Source organism: Lipotes vexillifer, unplaced genomic scaffold (assembly GCF_000442215.2).
Source record: "Lipotes vexillifer unplaced genomic scaffold, Lipotes_vexillifer_v1.1 scaffold899, whole genome shotgun sequence".
In the NCBI taxonomy this organism is placed as follows: domain Eukaryota; kingdom Metazoa; phylum Chordata; class Mammalia; order Artiodactyla; family Lipotidae; genus Lipotes; species Lipotes vexillifer.
The window spans coordinates 141,477-152,477 of record NW_006784311.1 but is presented as its reverse complement, the minus strand read 5'-3'; the positions used below and the strand labels follow the sequence as shown (position 1 = coordinate 152,477).

Below are 11,001 nucleotides of genomic sequence, written 5' to 3'. Positions count from 1 at the left end.
CGTCGTCAGGCCAGGGTCGGACAGGGCAGGGACGTGTTTCATCTTGACGTTGCCACAGGCGATGGCCGCCTGGGCCAGGAGGCAGGAGGCCGGCGGCCGGCAGGGAGGGCATGGCCTGCTCCATAGCGCCCGGGTCTGCAAGCCCATGGCCGTGCCCTATGCCTGCTTCCAGGCCTTTTCCGCCCACGACCTGTGGTCTCCGAGGTGCTGCTGCCACCTTGGCCTCGGTTGCGATCTTTCTTTGGACGCCAGCCTCCAGGGCTGGGTTGCTGGGAGGCCCCTGGAGGATGAGAGATGAGGCCCCAGCCTGGCCACAGAGAAACAGGGGCCCGCCGAGGGGCAGGGGCTTGCCCGGGGCTCCCTGGACCTGCCGGTGACTTGGCCAGCTGAGCTGGAACAACAGGCCACTGGGCCTCCTTCCCTTGGCACCAAGGGCAAAAGGCCCAGATCGGGGCCCTGAGGCTGGGGGAGGGGACCTGCCCTGGGAGGGTTCCCCACTTGCCCACACACGGGGCCGCTCAGCTTGGGCGCACTGAGAGCGCGGTGGGGTCTCCGTGGCTGGGGACGTCAGTATGATTGGCGGAGGTTGGCGCTTGCCTCGGCCACTTCACCCCCTGCAGGGCCCATATGGGGGCTGCCTGTCCCAGCTGGTCCTCACCTTTGGGGGGCCTCCTAGGCTTTGGGCCCCTTTTCCTGGCTTCCTGGCCCCCTTGCCTGCCTGCCCTGGCCCTCCTTGGCAGCCACTGCCCCCTCTTGGGCTCGGGGGTCCTGGTTGCCTGCAAGGGCCTGAGCTCGGCAGCCCGGGGCCTCACCGCCCCAGGCCCCGCTGCGGCTGTGGCCTGGAGATGGGGCTGCACAGCGCTGGCCCCGCGGTTGTGACTCTGCTCCTGCCCCCAGGCTGCTGGTGGCTTGGCCTTCCTCTGGGCCAGCCCGGCTCTGGCGGGGGCCTTCCAGCGCGGGGCTGGGGGCTGTTTGGGGGCGCTATGGGCTCCCTCCTCGGAGGTGGGCCGCAGCCATGGCCTGTCCAGCTGCCCGTCACTAGGCCTGTCCGGGCCGCCATTCTGCCCACCCAGGCCGCACTTCTGTCCTCTTCTCTCCTCAGGGGCTCTCAGCCTTCTGTCACCGACCCCCAAGGCCGCCAAGTGTCAGAGATTCCCTGATCTCCTCCCCGATTTTTCATGGTCCCAGAGTGGGGGACCCCGAGCAGGAGAGGGGAGCAGAGAGAGCTCAATGTCAAGGGCAGGATGGGTCGCCCCGCCTGCCTCTCAGAACTCCTGGGGACGCTTCAGGTCCTTGACTCATGAGGGTGGGCCCAGGAGAGCTTCAGTAGCCCTAGGCGGAGGGGCTGGGCCTGTTCCTGTGCCCCCCGGTTCCCTGTGGGTTCTTCCTGGGCAGGGAGGGGTGGGCAGCCTCGGGGGAGGCTGGTGGAGGTGACGGCCCCAGTGGCTGCCGCGAGAGCAGGTCGTTAGGGGCCAGGCGAGCCCCGGGGCCACGCTGAGGGGCTTTCAGCCGCTACAAAGGAGGGGCGGCGGCTACCCGCCCTGGGCCTCCCCTCCACCGCATAGAGCCCCTCCTTAAGCAGCACTGACCAGGGGCCTGCCATCTACAGGGGGTGGGGAATTGGGTCCCCCCACCGGGCCCTCCCACCCCATCCCTGGGCGGGGCCCTCACTTCCGGTGCCAGCTGCAGCGGCCCCTCCTAGGGGGCTGTCTCCCCTCCCCCGCCCCCACCCTGGGCAACCAGCGCGAGGGCCTCCCAGGGTCTGCAGTTCCCCCCTCTCCCCCCAGGGAGGATTCCCTGAGGCTCATGGGTCCCTCCTGGCCCTGAACCGAACACCCACGGGTGGCACCGCGTGGGCAGCCTCAGGGTGACCCACTCGCTCTCCCTCTGCCCCTGCCCCGGGGGGTCCCGCTAGCGGGGCAGGGTCCCACCCTGCCAGCCTCCCTGCTGGTGCCCCCTACTCACCGTCAGGGGGCCCAGACGGGCTGGGCAGCAGCGGCCGCAGGGTGGGAAGCCCTGTGGAGGCTGGCTGCAGCACGGGCTCTCTCAGGCCCGGCCCCTGCCTGGTCAGGGCCCCTCCAGGGCAGCAGCCCACCCAGAGGGCCAGGAAAGGGAGCAGCGCGCTCTGCATGGCCACCGTGCACAGGCCGCCCGGGCCCGGCAGAGGGGATGAAGGGCTGGGAAGGGGTGGCAGCGGCGGCCGCGGCAGGATGGGACACCAGGGGGGCGGCAAGTGACAGTCCGGATCCCTGAGCTACAGTGCTGGGAGCCTCCCGGACCCAGCCCGGCCCTTCCCCAGGAAGGCTCCCCCCAACAAACGCCTCCGCAGGCCTGGCCCCCGACTCCCCCCAAGGTCCCCTGCTCCCACCTGAGGAGAAAGAGAGGTTGATTTTTTTCTTGGACCCGAGCTCTCTCGCTCCTTTTCTGAGAGGCCTGTGTTCCCTCTCCACTGGCGCCAGCCCAGTGGCCCCCGTGAATGGGGCTTCTGTCTCCGCACACAGGGGACCTGTGAGGCCCACCACAGAGCAGGCTGCCCGCCCCAGGCTGCCAGGTCCTTCCTCGGCGTCTGGGAAAGGAGAGGCGCCGGGCCCCGAGAGCAAGCCGCAGGCCCCAGGACCTCCAGGGTCCTCGGGAGAGGGGGCAGGTGCCAGGGCCACTGGGACAACGGCGACTCCGGCCCCTCTGGAGCCGGCCAAGCCTGTGAGCTTCCACCACAGGCACCGGTGCCGAGGCCTTCCAATTCCAGGGGAAACAACACGGGGGCAGAGCTAGGGTAGCAAAGTGTAGACCCCAGCCCCTGGGGCCCCAGGGCCACCCGGGCACGGACCTCGTGCCTCAGATGGGGCTGGAGGACGCAGTTGAGCCCCTGCTCCTTCCACTGGCTCCCTGCCCACCTCTGGGCAGCTTCCCTTCCTCCAGGCGTCCACTTCCTCCTCTGTAAAATGGTGAGCAGGTGTACGTCCTGAATGCCACCTCCCATGCTCCCTCCCCCACAGCGGAGTGTGTGTGGGCCAGGGGCGGCCAGGCTCCTCAGGCACACTTGGCTTGGGGTGGCCTGGCAGTGGCCTGGGTGAGGCCACCTCACCGGTTCCCCCAGACTTCTTGGCTGAGAGTTCCAGGCCTCAGTGTGATGGCTGCCTGAGACGCCCCTATGCCTCATGGGTGCCCTCTCAGGCAGAGGGGTACCTGTGGGTCGGGGTGGGGCCTGAGAACAGGGGCTGTGGGCTGCAGCAAGAGGCAAAGAAGGGGTGTCTGACCGCAGGCCCCCCGGCCCGCCCTCAGAGGGCCCAGCCCCAGGCCCAGCTGTGGGAGCCGAGGACGGGCGGGGACTGGCAAAAAGGCCAGGTCTCACCACATGGCTCTTTGGGGCCAGCCTTGAGGAAGCTTTTCCTACAGCTCTGTCCAGCATTGACTTATGTTTGGAAGCGATCTTAAAAAATGAGTTAATTGTGGGCAAGGCTTGGGTGGAGGGGGGAGGGGGAGGGGAGTGAGCAGCAGGGCCAGGAAAGCTCGTGGAGAAAGCGGGTCCCGTAGCCATCTGGGGTTCAAGGCACCGTCCGGGGCCACAGAGGAATGTGTGAGACCCAGGACAGGGCTGGGGGCAGGGCACAGAGTCCCCCGCAAGTGGGTCTTCGTTGGGGTCTTCTTCAGCGTTTGCCCATGTGGGCCTGGGGATCAGCCCGAGTCCCCAGCGCCAGCTGTACTGTGGCCGGGGTGTGGCAGGGACACGCAGGGTCTGCCGGCACCCCCCTCCCCTGTCCTGTCCAGGTCTCTGGTTTCAGGCCTGAATTTGGGGCCGCGCCGCACACAGACCAGAGACAGAGCCCGGCTGGGGATTGTGAGCAAGCACCCTGGACGCCAGGGATGAAGCCACCGTCTGCCTGCACGCCCGTGGGTGACACAGGGTGTGCTGGACGAGCGAGCACGACCCCCCTCCCCCCTTGCGCAAAAGGAACCAAGGGGCTAGGGCCCGCCCAGCTCCGATGCCAGACGCCAGGCCTCCTGCCTCCTGCCTCCTGCCTCCTGGTCGGGCATCACTTGAGGAGGTGGTAGAACCCAGCCTGCTGCAGGACCCTGTAGATGGACTGTGGCGGGAGCCCTGGCTCTGACCCTCCCCCTGCCTAGGGATGGATTCTGGAATCCTGGCCCCCAACCCATTCCCCCTGTTCGCGCTGCTCCCCAGGCGCTGACTAAACATCCTGCCATCTGGTTCCCATTAGCAGGACTGGAGGTGGGGGAAGCCTGCTCCCAGGTTTCTCTGGCACAGTGGCCTGGTGGAGGGAGGGACCCCCGCTCCTACCCACCTAGGCAGGAAGGGGCGAGGCCTGGAGCGCTCTCAGTTCCCCAGGTCCTGTGGAGTCCTGTCCTCGCTGCCCTTCCCCCACCAGGGGCCCCACGGCCACCTGGCCACCTACTCAGTCCAGTGCCAGGGCGCCTGACCATCGTGGGGACCTTGAAAGAACCCGCACATTGCAAAGCCAGCTTGCAGGGGCTCAGCAGGACCAGAGGTGCCGTCCTGCCCCGCCCCTTCTGCGCACAGAGCTTGGTCGTGGACTTGGGCTGAGACAGGCAGGGCCCCTGGCCAACACTAACCCTGAGCTTGGTGTCTGGAGCGCAGGGCGGGAGGGTTGTCAGGATTTTCCAGGAACCAGAGATGCAGCCTGGGGGTTGCTGGAAGGGTTTTGGGCTCCCAGCTCTGCCCTGGACAGCCTGGCCATGTGACATCAGGAGGAAGCCTCCCTGCTCAGGGCCTCAGTTTCCCCATCTCAATGTGGTGGCTATGGGCTGCTTAGAAAGTTCTAGAATCTGAGAACTGGAAGGGGCCTAGAGAGGCTGCATAAGATGATCACGGTTGCTTCTGGCTGCACAATCGCAGGGTTCTGAGGGCTAGGAAGGGACTCCTGCCCCCTCTCCTCCTGTCCTTCCCTTACACGTGGCCCACTGTCCACACACACTTGCCCCCCAAGAACACACATACCCTCACAAGTCAGGACACATTCCCTCACAATTGGCAGCCTGGAGGACGCCAAAGCAATGCCCTTTGTCCCTTAAGCCTCCTGAGAACTGCACAGCGGAAAGCTCCCCTCCTGTCAAGGGAGGATTGGAGAATGGATTCTTTGCTCACAGAACATTCCTGAGCCCCTGTGGTGGGCCAGGCACCGTTCCCCAGCACAGCGTGCAGTACAATGGTGAACTACATGGCCCGCTCCCCTGTGCTCACAGAGCTGGCCATCTAGTGGGGTGCACGAGGACCCCATCAGAAAGAAACGGCTGGTCAGGGTGACTGCAGGAAGAAACACTTTCGACAGGGGATCAGATGAGGACTGTGAGAAAGTGACATTTGGGTGGAGACGTGAGTGAAAAGGAGATAGCCACGCAAAAAGTGCTCCAGTAAAGAGCCCTCCAAAAAGGAGGGACAGCAGTGCAAAGGCCCTGAGGCAGGCAAGGCTTTGGCCCAATTTGAGAACCAGCAACGAGACCAGTGAGGCAGAGTGGGCTAAGTGAGGGGTGAGGGTGGGGAAGGGCAGGAGGGCCAGCTTGATAGGGCATCAAAGGGTGGCGGGTGGACTTTGCCTTTGACCTTGAGGGAAGCAGGGAGCCACTGTGGACTTCTGAGCAGAGGAGTCACACATGATCTGACTCTTTAAAAAAATTTGTATTGAAGTCTAGTTGATTTACGATGTTGTGTAAATTTCTGCTGTCCCGCAAAGTGACTCAGATATATATATATATATATATATATATATATATTTTTTTTTTCTTCATATTCTTTTCCATTACGGTTTATCACAGGATATTGAATATAGTTTCCTGTGCTATACAGTAAGATTGTGTCGTTTATCCATCCTATATATAATAGTTTGCAGCTACTAATCCCAAACTCCCAATCCTTCCCTCCCTCCCCTCCCCCCCCCAGTGGCAACCACAAGTCTCTTTTCTATGTCTGTGAGTCTGTTTCTGTTTCGTAGATATGTTCATTTGTGTCGTATTTTAGATTCCACATATAAGTGATATCATATGGTATTTGTCTTTCTCTTTCTGACTTACTTCACTTAGTATAATAATCTCTAGTTGCATCCACGTGGCTGCAAATGGCATTATTTCATTCTTTTTAATGGCTGAGTAATATTCCATTGTATATATGTGCCACATCTTCTTTATCCATTCCTCTGTCGATGGACATTTAGGTTGTTTGCATGTCTTGGTTATTGTGAATAGTGCTGCTATGAACATGGGGGGTGCATGTATATTTTCTAATTAGAGTTTTTGTCTTTTCCAGTATATGGCCAGGAGTGGGATTGCTGGATCATATGGTAGTTCTGCTTTTAGTTTTTTAAGGAGCCTCCATACTGTTCTCCATAGTGGCTGCACCAATTTACATTCCCACCAACAGTGCAAGAGTGTTCCCTTTTCTCCACACCCTCTCCAGCATTTACTGTTTGTAGACTTTTTGATGATGGCCATTCTGACTGGTGTGAGGTGGTACCTCATTGCAGTTTTGATTTACTTTTCTCTAATAATTAGTGATGATGAGAATCTTTTCATGTGCCTATTGCACATTTGTATGTCTTCTTTGGAGAACTGTCTATTTAGGTCTTCTGCTCATCTTTCGATTGGGTTGTTGGTTTTTTTGGTTATTGAATTATATGAACTGCTTGTATATTTTGGATATTAAGCCCTTGTCGGGCGCATCACTTGCAAATATTTCCTCCCAGTCCATAGGTTGTGATCTGACTTATATTGTAAAAGGGTCCCTCGGGCTACAGGGTGGAGCACAGACTTGCTGGGGGCACAAGGGCAGAAGGAGGGAGCCAGTGTGGAGGCAGCTGTACCCTCCCTCCACGGGACAGGTCACGGTGTCTGGCCCAGGGTGGGGCGGGCTGGTGGGAGAAGTGGGTGGAGCCAGAACGCTGTGGGTGGAGTGAGCCTGGGGCAGAAGCTGGGGCGGCCAGCTCCTGACCTCTCAGGTGGGAGGCTGGTGATTAGACAGCCAAGCGGTAACATCTATAAGGCAGTTCTGTGTATGAATCTGGAGCTCAGGGCCAAGGTCTGTGCTGCCAGGCCTGCCCTCCTGCTGTCTGTCATTTGACAAGTTCACTGAGCCCCTCCTATGTACCAGGCCTTCTGCCAGGGCCCAGGGCAGAACAGTGGCTCTGCAGCCAAAGACACACCCTTGGGGTGGCCCCCAGAGCAAGGGAACAGGCCTGCTCTTGTGCCTTCCACAATGTGTCCCAGTAACATCAAAGCCTGTGTATGTGTGCGTGTGTGTGTACGGATGTGCACATGGATGCCAGGTCTACCCACGGGGGGGTATGTGGGAGGGTCCCTCCAGCGTGTGTTTGGGCATCTATTGGATATAAATAAAGGTACAGTGGCCTTTTCTCTCTTCAAACTTGGAGAGGAAGAAAAGCCAAGCTTTCCTGCCCTCTTCCTGTTGCCAGCAGTTGCTTCCTTAGAGAAAACCCATCTTGTTTTAATGCCATTAAAACCTCAGAGGATCTGGTCCCAATTAAACAACTTTTCTTGCAGATGCTTTTGTGAAAACTAAACACATCAGGCGATCCGGACTCATGTGTCATGCTTCCTTGCTTGAGACCTAGCGCTCCTGAGGGAGCAAGCCATGGGGGCGGGGGGCGGGGGGAGACACTAAGGCAGAGACAGAGAAAGAGGGAGGAAAAGGGAACACAGAACCCCAATGATGGCTGGGGATGCAGTGGTGGGTAGTAAGAAGTCCTGGCGGTCAGCGGAGAGAAGCCGGGACCTTCAGCTACTGGGCTGTGGGCATCCCTGGGGAGGGTGCCAGTGGAAGGTGGGCCGGAGGAGGTGGAAAGCAGCAAGAGTGGTTTGGGGGCAAAAAGGTCCCAGGTGGCCGATGTGGCTGGGTCGAGGGAGCAGGGCCGTGGCTGGGATAGGGGCATGTGAAGGCCACTTTCCCATCCTCCTTCCCATCTGAAATTCCAGATGGTTCTTGCCAGTAACGCGGGCCCTGCTTGACTCCCTATAGAAATTGCCTCTGCCCCTCCAGGTGGGCATGGAGGGGCCTCAGACATGGGACAGAGTCTGGGCAGACACTGGGGCTCGAGTGAGGGCTGGGGGCGAGGGAGAGGGAAGGCGAGGTCCACCGCCCACCGCCGGCCCTCCCGAGTGGGCACGTTCACGTTCCAGTCCTGGCGCCCGCGTCTCCAGCTCCAGACGCATGTGACTCAGCCCCGCCGGCCTTGCCAAGCCGTCTAGACCCGAGCGCCTGCCCGTGGAGGGGGCCGTCCCGCCCGCCATTTCCTCCGCCGCCGCGCCCCCAGCGCATGTGCAGCCGCGCGTCCCCACCTCGCCCGCGCCGCGTGCACGCGCCCCGGCTTGTTCACCCTTCGCTGCGCTGGGCGCGTGCGCCTGGATCGCCGGAGACCCTGAGCGCGAGGGCGCGAGCGGGGAGCCCCCAAACCCCCAGAGGCCCGGCCCGCCCCCCACCCCCTCCCCGGTGGCTCACCCCAGGCTCCACCCGGGCCGGGAGCGCCCTGGTGGGGACAGCCCCGCCCACGCAGCCTGGCTGCGTCCGCACCCGCACAAGCGCCTCAGGCCTCCAAGCGGACCCGCAGACCCTCGCAGGCCCTCGGAGTGGGCTGGGATCCGATCCGGGTCCTGGGCATACGAAACGTGCTCTTGCAGGAGCTTGTGGCCTGGGAGCGCGTGGGGTCCTCTGAGCTCCCAAGGGCCCCTTAGCAGCAGGACATGGGGGTGGGGCCCTAAAGCAGGAGGTCCAGGGTTTGACCTGCTGTGAGGGCAGCCTTGCCTAGGTGTCCCATGGGCAGGGAGCCACCTGCCCCTCTCAAGGGCTGGCTCTTCAGCTGCCCCTACCCTGGGCTGCTGTGGTCCCTGCCCCAGCATAGGGATCAGACGCCACAGGAAGAGGAGGCCAAGGTCCCAGGGCAGCTTCTCCATCCTCTTGTGCCGGTAGTCTCTCAGTGTGGACACAGGCCTAGAATGAGAGCATTCCAGAACTGGCAGTCACCAGGCAGCTCCTAGGTTGACATTCTTATCCACCCAGTGCTAGGACCAGAGACCACTAGACTCCCCCCAAGCCTACCCTCGTGGCAGGCCCACGTCTGTCAGGCCCATAGTGGCAGCTCTGGGGCCCTCCAGACTTATGCCACCCCAGTAGCTTGTGCTTGGCCAGGCCAGTCCCCAGGGCCTCTGGGATGCTGAATGACAGCCACCCGAAGGAAAGTTGGTGTCATTCTTGTTCCTGGAACCCTTTGGGTCTCATTGCTCAGGTCAAAGTTTGGGGTCCCTGCGACCTTGAGGCTCTTCCCAATCTCATTTGCAAGCGCCCCCCACTTTCCTGTTCTCTACCCCTCCTCCCATCTGCGTGAAGATGGTTTGTTTTTGAGTGGGCTTCCGGCTGGCACAGATGGCGTGGGCTGGCTGCAAGCCCCAGGCACCTGGGTGGATGGGTGACCAACAGCCCAGCCTGGCGGCTCAGTTTCAAGCAGATGAGAGAGGTTCGGGAAGGGGGAGCGGGGGAGAGTGGGGGGAGAGACAGCCCTCTCACTTTGCCTCTCCTGGAGAACCTTGAACTCAGACCATCCTCAGCCTGGCCTCATTACCCTGTATCATTTCTCCCCCAGATCCAATGCCAGGCCCTGCCACTTACTTCTCCCACAGAGCTTCTCATCCCATAACTAACAGAATTCTTCCCCTGAAACCTCTCCCTCTGTCCCTCTCTCTCTCACACATACGCTCTCCACCTGCCTTTTCTTCAGGAGCCCGCATTTGGTGCTCACCACAGGATGTGGTGAGGAGTCCTTTAATCTCCTTTTCTTACTGGGGAATCTCAGGGGTGGGGAAAGTGGGGGCTGGAGGGGCCCGCCCGTCCCTCAAAAGCTCCCCTCTTTTGGAAGAAGGCCTTCAACCCCTGTCAGATGCAGCAGAAGCCAATCTGCCTTCTCTTCCTTGCTGGAGAGGTAACACTTGAACTTCAGCTTTCTTTGACTGGCTGTTGGGGGGTCAGATTCCCCCAGCACCCTGGGGTCTGCTGCTAAAGGCAGCTGGAACGTCGGGGCTGAGATGCTCTAGGGACCCTTCCTCTTGCCCGATGACCTGCGCACCTCTGGCCAACAGCCCACTGCTCCAGGGCAGGGAGGCCATGGGGGGAAGCCACCTGGTTGGCTATACATTCCTGTGCCCGAGGCACAAGGCGAGGTGCATCACGTGGCTGGCTGCCTCAGCCACCACTGCTTGCTGCCAGCCCATCCCTGACACAGTGAGGCCAGTACCTGTCAACTGGTCTCATTTTCCAACCTGTTTTTCAAGCACTGACACATGGCCAAGTTTCCCCCATGATCAGGAGGTTGGCTCAGTGCTCGGGTCTGCTCAGGGCCCCACAGCCTCTGCTGACATCTGCCCCCGAGCTGCATCCCCTCCCAGGTGGACCTCTCCTTCAGCCCCATTTTCAGCCCCTGACCGGCCCAGGCCTCCCTCACAGAAGCCAGGGGCTCTGGGCAGGGATGCGCCCTACAGAGCTGTCCACTCCCTGCTTGCCATAGCAAGCCACCCCACATGCCTCCCTGCCTCCTTGAGCTTGCATACATCCCGAGACAGAGAGCTCCTCCTCTCTTTCCAGGCAGCCAACTAGTGTTTAGACAGTGCCCTCTGAGAGAAGCACTTCTTTGTATTGAGTTTGAGTCCACATTTCCAGAAGCTTCTACCACTCGGCAGCCCTTTCTCCCCCCTCCTAGAGAGGCCCAGTAGTCTCTGTTCCCATCCCAGCCTCCAGTCTTTCCGGTGGAGGACGCCTGGGAGGCACCACGATTCGGGGCTGGGGAGGCTGTGGCCTGCTGCTGCGTCTTCAGCTGCCATTTCCATGAGCTTAGGGCTGGCCAGCGGGTTCTCCATGCACGGGACGAAGCCCATGACCCTTTAAGATGGTCTTCTCCCGTCAAGGCCCTGACAATCCCTCCACGTCCCACCCTGTGCCATAGACAGAGCTGCTGAGTTGGGGAAGGG

At 61.1% G+C, this 11,001-nt stretch overlaps 1 protein-coding gene across 1 annotated transcript in view; it reads right to left on the bottom strand.

The window, feature by feature from the left end:
* LOC103072951 (extracellular matrix protein 2-like) overlaps nt 1-147 on the bottom strand; it is a 5,190-nt gene extending 5,043 nt beyond the window's left edge. The window contains exon 1 of the mRNA XM_007456667.1: nt 1-147. This exon is cut by the window's left edge and continues 7 nt beyond it. Coding sequence (XP_007456729.1) covers nt 1-147 — 147 coding nt within the window.
* Between the last annotated feature and the right edge of the window lie 10,854 nt (nt 148-11,001).